The sequence below is a fragment of the Pempheris klunzingeri genome, chromosome 2 (genome assembly GCF_042242105.1).
Source record: "Pempheris klunzingeri isolate RE-2024b chromosome 2, fPemKlu1.hap1, whole genome shotgun sequence".
NCBI classification, from domain to species: domain Eukaryota; kingdom Metazoa; phylum Chordata; class Actinopteri; order Acropomatiformes; family Pempheridae; genus Pempheris; species Pempheris klunzingeri.
The window spans coordinates 13,039,760-13,060,463 of NC_092013.1; the positions used below are offsets into that span (position 1 = coordinate 13,039,760).

The window sequence follows — 20,704 nt, forward strand, 5'->3', positions numbered from 1 at the left end:
TGCTGCCCTCTGCATTCTGGTGTGCATTGCCACAGTGCTTTTGGGCCTTTGTGTATGAAAAAAAGGAAACTTTTATTTACAAAGAGTCCATAAAAGCATCCTCAAAAAAAGGATTATCTGAAGCAGTGCTCTCTGGAAAGATCAGTACTATAGATAGTGGTCACATGCCAGCACACCTACTTCTGTTTTTTTTAGCTCACCACAGTACTCTATGCTTTCAGACAACTTTCCACGAGAAGCATGTCAGCCTCCTGAATAAATGACACTCAGCCTTCCTGGCCTCAGTCCACAGTGGAGCACCCATGCAGTTCCTCTGAGAACTGAATACACTGGGTGAAGGATGCACTGCTGGATGGGCCAGGACGACCAAATGATGTCAAACTCCGGGGCTGACATGTCGTACACCCTTGGTCTGTCAGAGCAGTGGTTCCCAACCTGGGGGTCAAGACGTCCAAATAAGGGGTCGCGGGATAAACTTGAAATGTCATGAGATGATTTACAGGATGGGAAAGAAGAAGAAAACCGTTACTGGAACACAAAATAATGGGGTTTTTTTTGTGAAATATTTTCAGCAGCCTGTTGCACTGGTTTGAGTATAAAGTCAACTCTTACTGCTACATTCTAAGTTGGTACTTTCATACTAAACCTACTACTTCACACCAACTGAATTTACACTACAACAAAATTATGATGAAAACATTGTAGCAGAGCATGATGTTTTACCCACTGAATCCTTCTGATAAAAGTGCCAGAAATAAAGAGACTTATAACAGACTGTTTAGAGAAAGTGATGTATGATGTAACGTGTGTGAACAAGCATTTGATTCAACACAAAGTACCTCGTTAATAAGACAATAATCATTCATCGATTGCTTCTGTTGAACTTTGTTATTTCGCTCAAGGGAAACTGTACATTAAGTAACGTTCACGGTGCAACTAGTGTAACTAAGCTGCATTTGAGCTCACACATAGCTGGTGCAACAGCCTGCAGGACTCAAAAATGAAACAAATTAGAGAAGGAAGCATCACTCTCGCTAAACAGCTCAAAGTCTCACAGTTCCTAGAAACATACATCCTGTGTTGAGGGGTTATTACGACAAAAAAAGGTTGGGAACCACCTCCGTGTGTCAGAGGGTGAAGAGAGCACTGTCTTACAAAAACATAATCCTACCGGGATACATTGACAGTAATGTGTCCTCCATGTGTGATTTGAACAACACATAATGCTGTGATGTGTGTGCTTCATGTCATTCAGATACTATTTGTACAGACCTGTGTCCCCACAGGTGTGTTATGGCTTCGTGTGTTTGACAGATTCTCAGCTCTGTGAGGCAGTGACGTCAAGTTTTTTATGTCTGAGAGATACTCAGAAGTCTCCCTTTGGTTTTTCTATTTTTGTGTTGGCTGTAGAGGCAGGAGTCTTGTGCCAGATAAATATGATTTCTTTTTCCTTTTGTTTTGGAGCGAGGAGTGATGCTGTTGTGAAAGTGCGTCTGCTTTTGTCTTTGAGGTCCACACTGGCTCCCCTGTCTCCTTCTGTGTTGTCAGTTTTTCTACTGTGGAGTTTTTCCCCTTGTGTCCTCTGTGTGGCCCCAAAGTGCACCGAAATCCTACTCAGCACTGCCATGTTAAATCCTTCTGAAGATTTCTCAAGCTGTGAATGTTTCTAGCATTTTAAACTATACTTTAATCCAAGGTTGTCTATGTTTTTTCGCTTTCATTTGAATGCATTTCCATCCATCCATTTGCATGCATGTGAAAAACGTTCCTAGATGTTGCATAGGCTCTACTTTATCTCTCTTTCTTTCACTGATTTATTTAAATCCTTTTTAATCTCCTCCTTTCTGATTAACACCATTCCTGCTGCCTCCTCTATTCAAAAAGTGGCACTTATCTCTAGTGTTGCGTTGCGTTGTTTTATCACATTATGTTGGTTGGCATGATTTTAGAGTCAAATAATCTTCCTGTGTACATCTTCTAGCATGACCCTCCTCAGAGTTCTGCCTCATTTGCACATACAGCAGTCTTCCTTAGCACGTACTCTGCCACCCACCCACCTGCGAGGTCTGCATGCACTGCACGCTCAACTCGACTGTGAAGTGGACAGGCATCTGCATATCTGGCCTCAAGTTCAAACCTTTCAACCATTCACCTATTCTTGATCTAAACAAACTTCGACAAATGAAAAAAATGAGGAAACCTCAACAACCAAGCAAATCAAATCCCCTCACATCTAAATCAGGCCTAATAAACCTTTTCCTGCGTTCCTGCCTACTCACATGTTTAAAGTTGACTTATTTTCTTGAAATTGGAGGTATGACAACTGTTTCTATGAGACTTGGGTGCTGTTTTCTTGTAACTTTAAACTTACACAGTCTCGGAAACTACCACCCAAAGCAAAGGAGAAAAAAGGTACAAGAAAATAGCACTGCTGCTCCCTGCCTGCTAACCATTTACTCACTCTCATTCTATTTTTCTTTTGCTAATGAACTTGTGTCAAAACTATAATTTCAATTCTCCACACAGTAGCAGTTTTCTATCTTCAGTGTAGGGTATTTAAATGCAGCTTGGCATTTCTACTTGAATAAATTATAAATAAAGGCTAAGTAATTGCCTTCCATAATTGATAGGCCGTACAGCTTTTACAAAATGTTGACTTGGAGAACATTTTTTAGTATCTCAAAGGGTAATTACAGTTTGAGACAGATGAATCTGCCAATGCTTTACGACTTCCCTCTGTTTTATTATTTTCCTCAAGTAGCAGCAGTACCAGTGCTCTGAGTATTTCCTTTAGAACAGCTCTTTTCAGCTCTTCAGAGTGCTATAAATGCAATTTGTGTGTGGATGTCAAACTCGTGGTGTGTGTGTGTGTGTGTGGAACATTGAACTGAAACACTACGGTCCAAATTCAAGAAAGTTTCAACTTATTTGAGCAGATAGAGTAGATACAGCCAGTTAGATGAAATTTGTCATTATGCTAAAATTGTAATTGAACCAATTTTCATGTTTAATTCTTTTTACATAATTAATCAATGCAAGTATTTCTGTCATTTGTTCAAAAACAGAGGTGTAAAAATGATAATTCAACGTTTTACTGGGGGATTATGTGCCTGACCAATTCTTGGTCAGACAGTAATTATCTCCTTTGAGATTGTGCAAATGGGTTATATGTTAATTTGTTAACTGTAGAGGTGCTGGTAGGCAGATTTTGCGGCCTTTGGTCAGAGCCAGGCTAACTGTTTCCCCGTTTCCAGTCTTCAACCTAAGCTAAGCTTAAACCAGCTGTAGGTGGTAGATTTATGTTTAACTTACAGACAAACGAGTTGTATTAATCTCTCCATCTAACCCTCAGAGAGAGAGTGACTAAATATATATCCCTAAATGAAAACAGTTTGGGTACTTTCTGATGAGAAATTTCTGTCCGTGATTTTGTATCTGTCCTTGTCGTACTTGTTTTAGGTGGCGTCACTTCCCTCTGCGCACCAATCAGAATTTAGCAACATGTAAATCAAAATGGGATTACAGTCATGGCTTCACTATGAATCAAATATATCATAACACACCTACATAGTCCTATAAGCAAAACAAATTAGCTCCTTTTTTGAGAATAATCTTCCATAAAAATGCCTGAGAATGTGTTTTTTTCCCCCCAAACTTTGACTTTTGAAGCACAGATGGCAATCAGAGTAGTGAAAGTAACTTATTTTTAAGTTGAAATGCCTAAAAATGACAAGAAAGAAATGGTTGAAACAAGTAGACTATACTGTAGCTTGTAATTCTTTATACTTTATAAGAATTGTTTATTCTGAATATGACTTTATTTCATTTCATTTTATCATTATTAATGATTCTGACTCACGAAATGCAAGAATATCTGTCTTGTGAAGTGGGATAAAGACTATACATTAATCTTCACTAAACGGTGTATATACTGTGCACATGGGTCAAATGAAATGTAGCCTCGCATGTATTAAAGCTGCTTGGAAGTTTTTATTGAAGGGATGCCTGAATATACACACAGCGGTGCTTGAAAGTTAATGTTATTGTCAAGCTGGATACTGTGTGTGTTTATCTGTAGTTCTTTAAGTGTGTCTTAAGGGTTAGTTTTACATCATGATGTCTTGAGAATGTGTGTGAGTGTGTGTTTTGCTGGAGAGTGTTGTGTTTATGTGTTTCAGCAATGGTACACTGCCACCATGAACCTGCTGGGGACCTGGCTCACCGAACGCATGGATCAGCAGCTCCACGTCTACCAGCTCAAAATCCTCATCAGGATTACGAAGGTAGGACAGAAAACACCCACACTCACGTTGATGAAGCACCCACAATTATCTGCGTTCGCACTGTGCTGACCAATCTGCACCTCCTGTAGAAAAAATACCGGGACTTTCGCCTGCAAGGTGTCCTCGACTCCACCCTCAACAGTAAGATGTACGACACGGTGCGCAACAGGCTGACCTTGGAGGAGGCCACTGCTTCGGTGAGGGAAGGAGGCATGCAGGGCATCTCCATGAAGGACAGCGATGAGGAGGATGAAGAGGACGACTAGAGCCCGTACACTGACACTCCAACCCCTACTCCCAACCCCCTTTCACACTTTTGACTTTAGCCTGGTTACCGATGCATGTACCAACTCAGATAGCCACTCTAGGACCTCTTTGTCAGCTCGAATTGCCTATGAAAGAACTATTAACTATAAAAATAGTACTTATACTGAGGAAAATCAAAATAAAAATGTTAAAAAATAACCATGATTGGCAGTTTAGCTGTGTCATGATAAAGATAGCACCTATCTTTGAGTCATTCATTTCTAAATTCATTTCTATGTGTTACTAAGCAATATGGAGAACCATTTGTTTGACAATGTTGAGTGAGATTAATAGGTGTGTCCCTGTCCAATGCAAACCTATATGGCGCTTCTTTGTCGTATTCTACATTCATTAATGGTACATTGTCGTGATGATGAGTGTGTGGACCCTTTTCTTTGTCTTGTCTGTTTTTAAGTGAATGCCAACTGCTTCAAACTGAAAATAAACCTCTGTATTTGTTTACGGCTGTTACAGATACACTGTTGTTGTCTACTCACTGTTATTAACATCAACAGTAAGTCTAGACCTGCATTTTTATCATGTGTCAATGCTATGTGATCTTATCTCAATTACTAATTAGACATGGTTCAACAGGAATATTGAACTTCAACGAGACGGTATTCTAGAGATGCAATATTCTCATAGCTCCATTTTGATAACTTGGGAGATTCTATTTTTATTTCAACATTAAAAGGCCTTGAAACAGGTTCTATTTTAATTGAGTTGCACTTTTACAGAGAAAAGAGCAAAAATAATTTTTTTTATTAAAAAAAAAGTTGGTCTGTCTTTGTTCTGTAATTGTGTAGAATGAGATGTCTGGCATTTGTTTGGGTCTCACTGTTGTTTTGTATATATTATATAAATATATATATAAATATAAAATGCTGTACATTGCATTCTGAGCCATCGCTGCATGCCTGTGGGTTCCCACCCTCCCCAAACGCTTTCTGTTTTCTGTGTGAATTAGCTGGTGGATTCATTCTTGCTTTTGCCTTATGAAAGCCAACAGTTGTAATATGCAAGAGCTGTGGCCTCTAAATAAAAATTACTGTACATGTGCATCCTCTGTCATGTTTACTAGCTGCACATTCACCTGAGACACTTACAGAAGCACTGATCTGTACTAATGGTTCTTCCTCTTGGAGTCGATACTCAGAATTGTTGCGACCCACACATCCCGTGGACACCATTCAGTCACAAATTAACTTCAGTAAATCTACCTAGAAATCAAAGAAAACGATGCTCCAGAACATGCCTAAAAATCATCATGTTTTTAAGTTTTCTTCAGTATCTAAGTAATCCGGTGATAGTTATCCACACAGTCGTGTACATTCCAAACAGGAACTGCTAACAGCCAATTCAGCATACTTTTAATAGTTCCCATTTGTCAAACTGTAAGCAAATATATACGCTAATAAAATACATAAATACATAAATAAATAAATAGGGCAAATTGTAGCCCACAGCTAACTCACCTTCTCAATGTCATCAACGAGGCTACTGCACGAGTATTCTATTTTATGTGACTGTGTACCTCTACTGCAGTCCATTTACAAGGAAATACTGTATTTCTTACTCCATTATATTTACATAATAGCTAAAGTTCCTAGTTAGTTTATCATACATATAAAAATGAATAAACTATGATGCACTGTGATAGATTACACTACCAACTATCAGTATATATCAATATATTAAGTATTTAAAAGTAGCTCCATTTGAGAAGCTACAACATCAACATGCTGCTGACACATAAATAAATCAGTAGTAATAATGTAATACGAGCCACTCTGATGAATAAATACTGATCCTAATGATTTTAGGTGCATTTTATTGCTGATACTTCTATACCACAAGTTTACTATACTATAAATTAAATGTTGCATACAGAACATACAAGTGAGATATTTTCACAGTGTGGTTTTGCTACTTGTACACGACTGTGAATACTTTTCTACCACTGTTGTTTGGTAACAGATGGACAGCAGGGGGCGACAGGATGAGCCTTTCGTGCCTTTAGATTCAGTCAACACTCCTCCATCAGCAGTTGCATGAAATACAAGGATGCTGTGCACCCAAACCAAAGCTTTATTTAATGTATAGCAATACAGGATACCTATTAAATAACACTATTACACTATAATATGGTACATGACAGCATCATAGAGGTATATTGCTATGATGCTATCATATAAACATGTGATATGATGGACAAAACCATTTTATTATTTATTTAAGTTACAAAATAGACTTAACTACCAACCTGGCTGAAATGCACTGAGGCTAACATACTGGATCCCTGGACCAATGAGCAAATGTCAGGGGAATCTGTTTAAATATCAGTATGGACCTCAGAGGGGCAGGTGGGGTCTCCGCTGTGGAGATCTGGATAATACAATTCCCACAAAGGTACAATCTGTTACATGGCCACTATACAAACCAAATCTTTGTATGAAAATATAAACTTCTATGGTCACAAAGATTACATTAAAGTCAAAGACATTTGCTTTTGAAGTAAATGTGTGCAGCCACAGCACTCGTGTTTTCAATTAGTGTAGAAATATCAAAAACAGAAAGGACATTAGCATTCACTCAAAAGAAAAAAACTAAACAAAAACAACAACAACAATTAAAAAAAACAGTTGCCGCAAAGAAAAGTTTTGTTGCAGAGTGATCAGCAATATGGACTTTTCTCCAAATGTTGGAGAGTTTTCACTGAATTTCGCAAACTCCCCTTTGTCAGAGAAGTGGGTGTTCACAGAAGAAAAAGGGTTTTCATCATAGAGACCATTATAGAGTATGAGGATACACGTAAATCAATCCAGAGAGAGGGATGTTCAGGGTTAAAACGGGCTCATAATAAAGACCACAAAATAGTGTGGAAACAGAATATCAGCCCAAATAAAACACATTGTACAGCCTGAACTTTACATCTTATTGTCTGATGTGAGGAAAGCTTCACCTTTCCCAATTATCTACTGTAAGGTGAGTTCCTGAGGCTAGAACAGAAACATGCTGAACGCTTGTTAAAGTCACACCTCAGACACTAGTAATCTGCACTGTAAGATTTAGCAAAAGTTTTAATTCTAGTTGATTAAATAGATTTCAGGACAAAACCACTTACAAGCTGCAAACTGGAACCACATCTTTGGTTACAAATAAAGCATCAACCCCCCAAAAAGAAACTACAGCGCCTACACAAAGTACTCACCTCCTCTGGAGTTTTTTTTTCATGTTTTATTTCTTTACAGCAACTTGAATCACAGTGGATGTAATTAGGATTTTTTTTTTTCACATTGATCAAAAGAAAAGGACTCTTAATTGTCAAAGTGAAACAAAAGTCTACAGTTGACAGAAAACTCTTTGTACAAAACTTTCTCTTTTTATCAATTTCCTGGCAAAAACTGCATCATGAAAACAAATGAATGACTCCAAACAATTTTGTGACAACTTAAGTGAAAAGTATTAATTAGGGGAAGGATATAAGAACATTTCCAAGGCACTGGATATCCCTATGAAAAATTGAAAGAGTATGGCACGGCTCTAAAATCTGCCTACAGCCGGTGATGGTGTGTTGACAAGAAGGACGAGGGCACTCGGGAGACCAGAGAGAGGCCAGAGAGGCCTGAAGTAGCTGCAGGGTTTCATGGTCTTAACAGGACACACAGCCCAGCTGTTTAACCTTTAAGGAAAAGTGGCAAAGAACAAGCCTCAGGTGAGAAAACAAAGGCCACCTTCACGGCAAAGGCAAAGGTTTTATGGTCTGATGATGCTAAATGCTATGAGGTGCGTAAGCCAAGCCACTGCACATCTGCATGCAAATCTAAAGCCACAGCTGCGCAGGAATGTCTCTAGAAGAACAATGTTAATGCCATGGAGTCAGAGTCTACAGAAGACTGGTCCAGAGTTAGTGGCAGGACTTTGCTGTTCACTCACAGTCCTCCTTAAACAGACTTTGACAGGCCAAACGTGTTCAGATGTGCAGACTATTCACGCCATCATATTCACGTTCAAACGTTTTTAATAAATATTATCTTGAAGAGGGTGAATACTTGAAAAAGGCAATCAGGTTTGGGGGTTCTACTTGTACTTCACTTAGTAGAAATTTGTTTTCACTTTAACATTGAAGTCGTTTCCTCTATTGATCAGTGTCAAAAAATAAATCATAATGACATCCACTGTGATTTAATGCAGTAAAACAATAAAGCATGGAAGTTTGTGTGGGGTGAATATTTTTTGTAGACACTGCACTGCATCAATAGAGACGCCCATTACATTTGTTAACAGTTGAGCTGTGACAGTAGAGGTTAGAAAAGCTGGAAAACAAAAAAAAAACAAACAAAAAACAACCATGATGACAAAAATGGAACTTTGTAGATTATTTGTGACAAGCTAAAGAATTTCAAAGGAAAATATGAATCTACACCAAAGCCAGTGGACAAATAGGCAAAAATACTAAAAAAAGAAAACATTGACCGGCTATTAAGGATATAATATATATATTACAAAACAATATAACAATATAAATCCCTGTAAAAAGCAACGTTCACATTAGATGTTGAAACACACTAACAAAATAAGCCATAAGTACATTATACAAGACAGCAGTGTGATATTTGGACAGAATATGAATAATAGGCAGGTAATAGTCTCTTAACGTGATTAGGAGCTTCTCACGTGTGGAGTGGAGCTTCTTAACAGTTAGTTTGATCGAGGTGACAAAGTGACATAATGCATGCTGGGCTATGCTGTCATGTGATGTTTTCGTTATGAGACATTATTGGAAGTGGATCGCCTCAGCTCATCCCGCTTCTTCATACTTCAGGTTTGTCTTAACGCGGTCCAAAGATCCCAGTGGTGTCGTGATGCCAGGACTCAAACTGTGAAACTTTTTCCACTCACTAGATTTAGGCAGTAACACTGATAGTATAGTGCAAACTGGACAGAGCTGCTTTTTTCTCACGTCAACTTAAAAAACAGGTGCAAACGCTCAGCAGGATAACATTTAAGACAAGAAATAAAGGACAAAAACATAAATATCAAAAAACCTTTATCAGTATAAAAAGTAATAAGGTTATTCATTTAATCAATAGTCTGGCAAAAAAGGCCTCAGAAAAGTTCTTGAGTTTTTACAAATTAAGTGCCTGTAAGAACGTCCTCAGACCAGCGACTCCATGCTCTCTGCAGGGTCCGACTCGTCTGCAATCACCACCACCCCATTAGTGTCCATGTGCATGGGGCTCAGGCCACACTCGTTGGTACCAACCAGGCTGAGCATGGCTTTGTAAAGGTACTGGTACTGCTCCTGCGACCACGAACACAGACACACAACAGGTTAACATTTGTACACATGATACAGAACAGTCCCATTTCTGTGATAATCAATATTTTTTACATAGAAAGTTGAATCACTGATCATTCATAGTGACAAATCAGAATCAACGTCCAACTCTGCAGCTCTCTGGGGTATTTTAGCCTCTTTTAGCTCATTGTTTTGCTTTTACACTGCACACAATTACCGCACGCTTGGGTCTGAACAAATCTGATTAACCTCCATTAGACAACTGCTTCCAGTGAAAAAGCTGCACTAAATGGCAAACAGACAAAGTAACACAGTGGAGTATTTAGCAGCTAAACCACCAGGTTTTTAGTCCGGAGTTTGGTGGAAATGGAAAAGCGGGGCTGAATATTAGACTTCCTTTGAACAGGTGGAGAAAAACGTGACTCCAAACAAATGCTAATGTCGCTCTGTGTCTGCTGGATTGTTTCCCACCATGTCAGTCACAACGATGTAAGCTGGTGGCGGCGGATGCTGTGTGCATCTGTCAGCTTGTTTTAATGTAGTTCTGCCCCATGGTGACCACAAATGGATCAAACCAGCCTTAAATGTTGCTCTTTAGCTGCTAAATGCTCCTCTATGATCACCAGCTAGTTGCTAACTGGCCGTTAGTGAAAAGGGCAATTATGAGATTTTATCTGCTGAAAGCTGCCTGCTGCTGGGAAAGAGGATGATGAGAGTGGTGAGAGAGAACTATATCATTAAATACTATTAATGATTGCAGCTTTAATTTATGTTTCCAATCATTAAATGCCGACTGTGAATCCATCCTGTTTGTATTTGACATAAAAGTGAACTTACTATATCAGTGAAGACTCCCGGCCTCATTAGATTGATCATCTTTGCCACCTGATAGATGTCGACGACTCCCTCATTCTCCAGCTGCTGGGACAGTGTGGTGAGAGCGCAGAACATGCCTGCCGACACTGCTCCGTACCTGTGGTGGAAATGTTCAAACTCAGCTCTATTGTCTGTAAAAGCTGCCTTCCTGTTCAGGTATTTGGAAACACTAATACATCACACCTCCTAAATCCTTAGTTAAACTACACAACTCACATATCTGTGTAGTTTTAGATGAAGACTATGGTGTTATAATCATATGTGTGCTCCAATGTGTCAAAATAAAGCACACTAGAATAAATGACAGGATAAAATCTGTGATAGAAGCAACTGCTTCCATGCAGATTCTGGTTGTGAGCAATCAGCATGCAATCATGTTAGCATCTGTTGTAAATGGGCGGGTAGAGCGGCCTGTTATTTAGTCTGTGACACCTTCAGATACAGCTTTAAGGAAATGAAGGATAAAGTGTTATTGATTGTCAGGGCCTACACTTAGTGACTATTCAATTAGCTGATGTTTTCACAAATTGCAGCTGCGGCGCCGAAGGCACAGAGGTCTGTAGGAAAGACGTCAGCTGGGAACAACTGTGGAAGTTGTTATGGTTGCCTGGTCACTAAGAGACTTTAGAGTGGTATTTTTATTTATTTTGGTAGCTGCCTGTGGATTCTCAGCCCTGGCACACACTAAAGGACTCTCACACTCCAAGCCATGGAAAGCTCTCTATGTTTAGTGGCTTATTTCTCATCCTTCTAGTGCAAACACTACAGCTCAACAAGAACAAGTCGCAGTCCATGTCAGTCCAGACTCCAGTGAAATGAAGACTTTGAATGAATTGTTCCTCATGCGAGTCAAGGGCCAAATCAAATGACACAAATGTTTTAATTGTGATACGAGGATATATAGATAAAATTGACTTGTCTTTGTTAAGCTTTGATGTTCCTGTTCTGCTGTATGTCTATTAGTGTGTAAATCTGTTGACAGAAACAAGATGTTCACATGCTTGGCCAATAAAGCTGATTCTGGTAGAACACAAAGCTGTAGCCATGACCGCAGACAAAAAAGAAAGAATGTTTCACACACATTTTCATCCCAGTAGCACAGAAGATATATACAATCAATATATATAATCACTTTCAAGGTGGGCACCCAAGATTACCAAATGTGACGCCACTAGTGTGTGTTCACCAAATGTGAAATATGGTCACAATCCCTCCTTCGGCTCAAAAGTATGGTGTTGAATAATGTCCAGAAAAGTGTTTTTGCAGAACATTAGAAGCTGACCTTTGACCTATTGGATATGAAATATTGTGAAATTTTGTAATAATTTGCATGTTAAATTGTGAATTCTGGACAAAAACTTGCTTTTTGACGTCACAGTGTCACTGACCTCTGACAACCACATTCTACTGAGTTCATCCTTGAGTCCAAGTGGACGTGGATGAAATTTTGATGAAGTGGATGAAATTTGAAGAAATTCCTTTAAGGCATTCTTGAGATATCGCATTCATGAAAGTGAGACAAAGTCAAAAACATAATGCCTACGGACACAGCTGTCGCCAGCGCAGAGACATAAAAATCGAATGAATATTAATCACCAGTCCTGCACTAGTTTATGACTGGATCTCAGGAGAGCAGATTTCTTTATGATCTCCAACTTGAAAACCACTGACAAAATCCTTTCAAGGTCCCAGTGTTAGAGGCAACACAAACTTACTCATCGTGCACGATGGTGGGGCCGTCTCGAGTCATGGCCTCCTCCTTGATGACGCTGATGAGCTCGAAGGTGCTGCTGAGCGGAGCATCAGGGTTGGGCCATTTAGGGCACTGAAAATGTCTCACCTCCAAAACGTAGTCGTCCTGTCACACATGGGAGAGGGGTGTCACTCCAAGCAATGCATGAACACTCGCAGACATGACATAAATGATGCAATGCTTCTGTGGGAGTGTACCCATCATAGCAATCAAACACCAAGAGTGGCCAAGAACTGCTGACTTGTGATGTCTCATGTCACAGTGATCAAGTATGGCACATGTAACGGAGCAGAGCTCCAGGTACCTGTGTGGCCTCTAGGATGAAGTCGTGGATGATGATCTGCTCCTCATTGGAGAGACACAGTCTGTCCTTACTGATGAGTGTGACAGTGAAGGCGATGCAGTTCATGGCCTCCTCCCGACTCGGCCAGTAAACAAATTCATCCTCAGCCTGCAGAGAAACAACGGCAAATCAAAACAAGACAAGTTGCAGGTAACGGGTATAAAACTAGGACCGATTCTTTGTTTTTTAATATAGGTGCCATCATGCTTTCTGTCTGTGTGGAGACTAGATCATAGATTTGCTCTAAATTAGATATTTATCATCTGCCTTGTATACTAACAATTAAATATCCTTGTATCAAATAAAACTATCAGAAAGCATGAATACCACATGACCATAATTGTGGTCCAAGGTTACTTACCAGGCCCTGGTTGTCAGGCAGCATGACGATAATTTGAGCATTATGGTCCCAAATCATCCTCCAGAAGTCTGTGGTGGTGTGGGGTAAAGGATGCTGGGTAATGATGAACTCATTACTCCTGAAGTAACCCTGAGGTGACAAGAAGTGAGCTGTTAGTCACTCCCGCGCTCTGACTGCTCACACTGATGGATGATTGTGAGAGCTGACAGAAAGCTGACCATTTTTAAGAAATTGTCACAAGAACTGTCAGACCTGTCAAAGTCAAAGTGCTTCAAAACCACAGTGAGCGAGGGTAAAGAAGCTGTTGCACTAGCACACCGTACCATTATGTAGGATGCATTAATGTAATCTGTTCCTTTCATTCCAGGCAGGGTGGCGAGTCCGACCCTTGCTCGCTCCGCTGTAGAGAGGAAACACACTTTAAATTGCAAAACCCAGGCTTCTATAACATCACCCTGGCTGATAATGCACACGCTCATTACTAGTCATTGCTGTTGCTATAGCAACAAGTACCTCCTTTTCCCTTGTCAGGGAGCCAATAACGCATAGAAAGATTAATTTATAGGATTATGGAAATAGATTCTAATTTTGGAATAGGAATTTACTGACTGAAAAATAGGAAAATGCAGAATCAGAAAATGTGAGACTCTTATTTTCCGGCTGTTTCAAAGAGGAAGGCAGTATAACCAACACAGCAGAGATTTTCTTTGTAAAATTTGCTTTTAAAAATGGCCAAATGTAATATTCTCCTTCAAATTTGAATACTGTCAGTGCTGTATGAGTCCTTTCAATAACGTCATTCCTATTACTTTCAGTGTCAACCCACTGTAACCAAGCCTCTTGATGCCCCTGACTGGAGACTGCTTTACAAGCTACGTTCGACATGACCTTGGTTCTCCATAATCTCAGGTCCATTACAAGTGGGCTGCGATAAAACAGATAAGATACTCACAGGGAACCACTGAGGAATTGCGGTTCTTCTCCTTGTTGCTGTCTTTGTGGGCACTGAAGCACTCCACAAAGCGTGTGTTGCACTGAGTCAGCAGCTGGTGAGACAGAAAGCAAAGGATCAGAAAATCTCACTGTTTTTAATCCGAAGAGTCCTTGTAAATTAAAATCAAAACTTGAAAATTAAGACACAATGTTGTTTAACACCCTGGATTAACAGCAAGCCTTTCCCATTAATAATGAGCATGTAAGGCTCAGACAGAATGTGTGAGCAATTAATTTCTCTGTCCTGATGATGAGCGAGCAGGAGAGCCTGATGAAACATTCATCAAGAATTGCATGAGGCAGAAGGGGTGACAGACATGTCTTTATCACAGCCAACATCAGAGACGCTACCAGTCTATTCCCCTCTGGAACTGGAAAGCCACCGTGCACGTTGATAACAAGCCTCTAATCCGAAGATTTCAGCTGAGGGCGCCACTGCAGACAGTGACAGCTCATCTAACAGGACCGGTCAGACTCCCAGAAGGTTTACTCACCCTGAACTGCTTCTCCAGCTGTGTGCGGCCTGTCGAGTTGGGCGTGAGGATGCTGTTGACATAACTGTGCAGCTGCCAGGCAGGCACCTCTGTCTCTCTGCTTAGAATGTCCTCCATTAGAGCATCGTGGATGAAAACATACTGCTCCTGTGGCGACACATGGAAGAATACATACATACAACATGAAATGAGTAAACACAGACAAAATGAACAAAATAACCCTGAAAGTGTGAAATAAAGCGAAACATTTCTAAATCTCAGTTTGCTGTTATGACATTTTATTTCATGCAGTACGCCTGTTTGTCTTGACTGACTGTGACAACAAGTGCCATTATGAAACAAAATAGTGTTTGGGAAAAATGGTGCTGTGAAATAAAAAAACATTGAAAAAAAAAAAAAAAAAAAGACCTGCAATCAGTGGCGTGAAAAATACAGTCATAAAGTCCTGCGTTCAAAACTCTACCCAAGCAGAAGATGTTGCCACCAAAATATTCCAAATGTAAGAGTGGTTATTCTGCAGAATCATATCATAACTTACATGATTGGATTATGACTATGGATGTAAATCATTTCAATGTTGCAGCTGGTAAAGGTGGAGCTAATTGTAATCATCATTTATTAGCTGATAGTACTGTCACAAAATGTGAAGGAGTAGAAGTATGAGGCATTTTTTAATTATTATTATTATTATACTATTTGAATTTGTTAGTAGTGGCAAAACCTAAATAGAGCTAGAAAAATTCGACACCATGTTACAGACAGCTCTGATAATGAAGGTAGAGGCATTTAATTGCACATGAGGTTTGAAGGACAGAAATAAAAATCAAATACATAACTGTGGCCTGATGGGAACAATTCTAGTGTCTCACATCAATCTGTGCTGTGGTCAGTGTATAACAGTTTATACCGTGTGTTGCTTTACCTGAGCTTTAATAACTCCACATCCATTTTTAATCATATATGACCTTTTTAATGTATCAGGAGGAATACAGTTTCACAACATAAGGAACAACTTCAGGTGTCTTACCTCAGTCTGGACCAGGTAGTTGCGTTGTGTGCGGATATGTTTGAGAAAATCCAGGACGCTGACTGTGCTTTTGTCCTTGATCTGTTGTAGCATGCTGTCAATGACAATGTAGGTTCCTGTGCGACCAACCCCTGCACTGAGGAGCAGAGCACAAAGACGTATGAGCACAATGGCAGGCCCATAGAGGGAGCTGTTATCCAAATCAGCATGTGAGACTCTGGCACTCATAAGTAACAGTCATTTAGCCCAGGAGGATGCTAATAACTACTGTACCTGCAGTGCACCAGGACGGGGCCCATTTCTGCAGTGCGAGCCGCTGATGAGCGGTTGATGAAGGTGAGGACAGGGAGGGTGTACTCCGGTACTCCCATGTCAGGCCACTGAGTGTAGTGATACTGGACCACGATGCGCTCATTTAGCTTCCCTTTTGGGTTCCCCTTCTGACCCTAGAACATGAAAGCAGATGGGTAAACCTGGTGAGAATACAAAGCAGCCTCTCTTCTTGTGCATGAAGGACACAGTCATGGGCCGGGTGCATCGGCTGTTTTAAGTACAGCCCAGTTGCAACACAGTAGAAGACATAATGTTTTCTAAGTGGAGATCTTAATTAAAAAGAGCTGCATCATTCAAACTTCTTCTTAGGGCATTTTCACACCTTTAGTTCATTGGCTCTGATTCGGATCAGGGACCAATTGGTTTAAATGCTCCAAGTTGTCTCGAGTTTAGCTCAGCATTTTCAAGCCGAACAAAAATTGTGATGTGATGCGAATTTCCATGTGGGATAACTTTTGGAGGTAAAAAAAAGAGCAAAAGAAGAGCAGACTCGTGTTCTGTTCCTGAAATAGATTAAAACACCACTTTCCAATTCCCCAATGCAGGAACAACTACATGGGCTGCTTTTGGCCCTAGTCATCGTTTATTACGGCATTTGCATTGCACTCTAGGCAAACCATACTTGGAAAATAATGTGTTGATGCACTGGAGTCAGCAAAGGTGCATATCAAGACAGTTCAGGAATGAATGAAGAATCGACAGCTCGTCTGGCGGCGGGAGCTGGTTTAACAAACGCCCACAGCTTCCTGCATTTGGGTCAGATAAGGACCAGAGTTCGTTTGTCACCAAAATAACTGAGACGTTGTTAAAGAGGAGGTCTCGCTCTGGTTGTTTTGGTCTGCACCCGAGTATGATTACTGTGTTTACACCCGCTCAAATGAACCGTGCCAAATTGTTATACGCTCTGGGGTTCAAATCACTCAAACTAAATAAGTAATAAGAAGAAAATATTTTAAAATGTGTCACTGTAAATGTGTAACTGTTGTGTAGCTAACTGAACAATTAGAATTTAGAGACAATATGGATTAGTGTCACCACAGTTGACCTGGCATTTGGTCAAAATGCCATTTCATGATGATGTAAAGATTTTAATTACATACCACACAAAAAAAAACACAATTTACCTTTAATTACAAAATGTTATACCAGCAACTCTGACCCTACATCTCCCTCTATGCATGCTTACTGTTATATATCACTTGGCCCCTAAAACTAATTTGTTGATTGCTTTTTCAAATCTTTACTAGCTAAGATAAACCTTACATTTTAATGGTGCAACCCAATTTAGTAAAACACTAGTTTCAGCTTGTTACTGAGAATTAAAGGTAAACTTAGAGATTGTGGTATAGTGAAACCTCATGGAAACAAAACAGATTTGAAGAAGATTTACCCGTGAGAATAATGTTTATTTCAGGTTGAGTTGGACTCTCGGTTACCTTTTTAACTTTAGTGTTCCTTATAAGGAAACGCCGCAGTGTGTAGCAGGCGTGCACTTTGGTGCATTTCAGCGTCACCACAATGTTTCCATACTGCTCACTGTTCTCTGTTGGCCAGTACTGGTCACATTTTCTCTGAAAGACACAACAGACACCACGAATGACGCACCACGTCTGAAATACAGTCATCTCTAGGACTTCATGCTTCATATTTCTACTTCTGCAAATTAATGCATTGAACCTACTCTCCCTTTCTCCACCAGGTTGGTGATCATGATGATGATTCCAGTGTTCTGCTCCCAGATCATCCTCCAAAAGTCCTCGAATGTAGACTTGAGAGGACCCTGAGCAGCTATATAAGCTCTGGGCCGGTTGTAGCCCTGAAACAGGAGAGCGGTGGAATACATTTACTGGTAAGATGCAATCAATAATGTATAAATTATCCACAACCCCTGATACAGCTGATATGTTTACTGACACCAGATTGGTATTGGTCATGAAATCCACTCCTTCAGCTGACAGAAACTGTTAATATTTATATACATGAATCAATATTTATTAAAATAGATTCCCAAGTTTTATTTATTGAGTTCTGTGATTTTGATACCTAAATTAATACTTTAAACTGAGATATCAGCCGGGCAACCAGTAATGTGTGAATAATTCTTTTAACAGCACATTCTTATTTCATCCAAGACAGGACCACGCAGGTGAATTTCACAAACTTTAAAACACAAAAACAGGACGCCAAACCACAGCGTGCATAAAGTAACTAAACATGTCAAGTGGTAGGTAACTCACGTCCACATAGTTGGCATTGATGTAATCCGAATGTTTGGCATCTTTCCCCGCCAGAGCTCGTAATTTCACCCTACTGTGGTCATCTGGGGAGAGCAGCGACACATTTGTGTGAATTATTAAAAGTATGAAAACATGTTATAAAAACATTATTGGATTTCGAAGCAGCAGACATAATCAGATTTTACAGATGACTCACAAGCCACAATGTTGATGTATCTGTTTTTGTGCTTGTTGTCAGGATGATTGGAGTGTTCTGCTGTGATTTTCAGGTCTGCTGTGGAGCGTTGGACCTCCTGGAGAGAGAGAAAACAGACAGATGGATTTTTTTATTAAATAAGGAGAGGCGATGAAATGGAAATACCCTCTCTAAGGGAGTTATGTTTATTTAAACTGCTACAGTGCATTTATAGAGACAGCATGTTTTCATATCCTGACAAGTAAAACTCTCTCGGATACAACTGGTCTTTAAAAGGGAAACTTTTCTTTTTCTCAGACTTGCACCCTACATAAGGAGCTCAGAGCTCGGGATGAAGCGCAAAGCAGAACCTCTAGCAGGGATTCACCGACTCAGTCAAGGACACTTCAGCTGAGCAGATGCTTACTGCCATTGGGGCTTGAACTCCGGCCTCCAGTAGGACAGCCTTCTTCTCTTCTTCTTTAATACACCACGCTGCACCCTCGCACTCCTAAAACTGTGTTTGATTTTTGCATTATGCACACAAGCTTCACATGAAATGACCCCAATTAGAAGGAATCCTCCAGGGGTGAAGCTTTTGCCTCATTTTTTAACCTGGTTACACAGAGAATGCATTCCCATCTAATCAACCAACAGACAGACCTTCTCTAATTAACCTCTGTCTCTCCAGATCTATCTCTACGTCTTTCTCTCAACCATCTGCTCAATTAGTAACCCTGCACACAAACATGGATAAAATAATCTCTAACCACTGCTCAGACCCAGACACATTTGCAGACACAACGTGCACAGTAGATGGAGAGATGAACTGTGCTGAATCAGTACCTACTTAATTCCAGAAAAAATAACACACACGTCCATTTATGTATTCTGCTGTTGTAGGGTGCTTTCACATATAACCTGTTTGATTGAGTTCAAACAAACTCTTGTGGATTTGCCCATTTGGACTTATGATAGTAGGTCTCTTCTCATAAATCCCTCCACTAGTTGTGAACTGTCAAAAAAGCAATCTTCTTATCCGTTTAGGTACTCAAACTCTGTGTAATATTGTGGTAAAGAGCCTCTTTTTTGTCATTTATACAAAAGCTAAAATAGAAATAGGAAAACCCATATTTGAAGTGGAGTTGAAAGCGTACCTCAAACTCTTCAGAAAAACCTTGCAGGTTGTTCTTGTACAGCTCCATGATGTGTTTAACAAAGTGCTTAACAGGGATGGCCTCCATGTCATCTGCAGGGGAAACACAGCACGGTTAGCAAACTGCCCATTACGGTGTGTGTGTGTGGCTCATGGCGCATTATTATTAGGGTTCGTTTCTTGCCACTTTGAATCCCAAGAATCTGTGTACATGTGTGAGATTGTCGGCAACACACACATGGAAACCAATTTCACAAGTAATAAATAGCAATAGTAATGTATAGTATTCTGACATCAAATCAGTGGCTGAGAGTCTATTTCTTAATGAAGAAAAGCCAAGGAAAGAAAAGCCAAGTTGGTGCTATTTTAACAGACTAACCTCTATTAGAAATGTCTAAATTTGGTATTTTAAGCACTTATAGGAGGGAGCATCTGTCTCATCTGAGCCAAATCAGCCCCAAATCACACATGAGGGATCTTTGATGAGGCTGGTCACCATCACACTGGGACAATAGTGCAGGGGACCCAGCTGCCATCGCTGCTGATACTGGCCAATGTCTTAACTAATGCGCCCTCACAGCTGGGGCCTTCGGGGCTCTTACTTGCCTCAGTGGTTACAGCGTAAAGGTGAATTCTGGTTTGTTAATCTATTCATTTATCAAAATGTCTCTCTTCTCCTAATAAGTGTCAGGAGACTATCAGTCTAATCAGTTCATCAGAATGGTTGTGGGTGAAATGTGACTTTAGGAGGAGATTGAAATGAAGTACAACTGATTAGGCACAATCTTTCTTGACAGGATATAAAACGATATATAGAGATGTGTTCACATGTGTGCTTGCACTGTTCCATTATGCGCAATATAAACCATTTTAACATCTCATTCTGTCATTTCCTACGTTTCTACTCTTTCTCTACATGAATGGGTCTACAAAAAACAACACCTACAAATATCTATGAAGATAAGTATTGCAGTTTCTGAGCCCATAAAGTCACTGTTTTCTGAATTTCATTTTCTTGCACATTTTCAACTTAAATCAAGTACATTGGTCAGTCATTCAGAGTAT

The 20,704-nt window shown here is 39.9% G+C and overlaps 2 protein-coding genes across 2 annotated transcripts in view; one reads left to right on the plus strand and one right to left on the minus strand.

The window, feature by feature from the left end:
• Nucleotides 1-4,633, plus strand: part of cadpsb (Ca2+-dependent activator protein for secretion b) — a 65,864-nt gene extending 61,231 nt beyond the window's left edge. Inside the window, exons 32-33 of the mRNA XM_070841661.1 lie at nucleotides 4,179-4,283; nucleotides 4,373-4,633. Of these exons, the coding sequence (XP_070697762.1) occupies nucleotides 4,179-4,283; nucleotides 4,373-4,549 (282 nt within the window). The 3' untranslated portion in view covers nucleotides 4,550-4,633. The remainder of the gene's footprint in view (nucleotides 1-4,178; nucleotides 4,284-4,372) is intronic.
• Nucleotides 4,634-6,553: 1,920 nt separating this feature from the next.
• The window catches only part of ca16b (carbonic anhydrase XVI b), a 77,961-nt gene continuing 63,810 nt past the window's right edge, over nucleotides 6,554-20,704 (minus strand). The window contains exons 14-28 of the mRNA XM_070837629.1: nucleotides 19,641-19,732; nucleotides 18,505-18,601; nucleotides 18,309-18,391; nucleotides 17,753-17,887; nucleotides 17,508-17,642; nucleotides 16,012-16,184; nucleotides 15,739-15,874; nucleotides 14,712-14,858; nucleotides 14,177-14,270; nucleotides 13,548-13,624; nucleotides 13,225-13,353; nucleotides 12,825-12,971; nucleotides 12,483-12,625; nucleotides 10,729-10,864; nucleotides 6,554-9,894 (exon numbers count right to left, since the gene is read on the minus strand). Of these exons, the coding sequence (XP_070693730.1) occupies nucleotides 9,748-9,894; nucleotides 10,729-10,864; nucleotides 12,483-12,625; nucleotides 12,825-12,971; nucleotides 13,225-13,353; nucleotides 13,548-13,624; nucleotides 14,177-14,270; nucleotides 14,712-14,858; nucleotides 15,739-15,874; nucleotides 16,012-16,184; nucleotides 17,508-17,642; nucleotides 17,753-17,887; nucleotides 18,309-18,391; nucleotides 18,505-18,601; nucleotides 19,641-19,732 (1,871 nt within the window). The 3' untranslated portion in view covers nucleotides 6,554-9,747. The remainder of the gene's footprint in view (nucleotides 9,895-10,728; nucleotides 10,865-12,482; nucleotides 12,626-12,824; nucleotides 12,972-13,224; nucleotides 13,354-13,547; nucleotides 13,625-14,176; nucleotides 14,271-14,711; nucleotides 14,859-15,738; nucleotides 15,875-16,011; nucleotides 16,185-17,507; nucleotides 17,643-17,752; nucleotides 17,888-18,308; nucleotides 18,392-18,504; nucleotides 18,602-19,640; nucleotides 19,733-20,704) is intronic.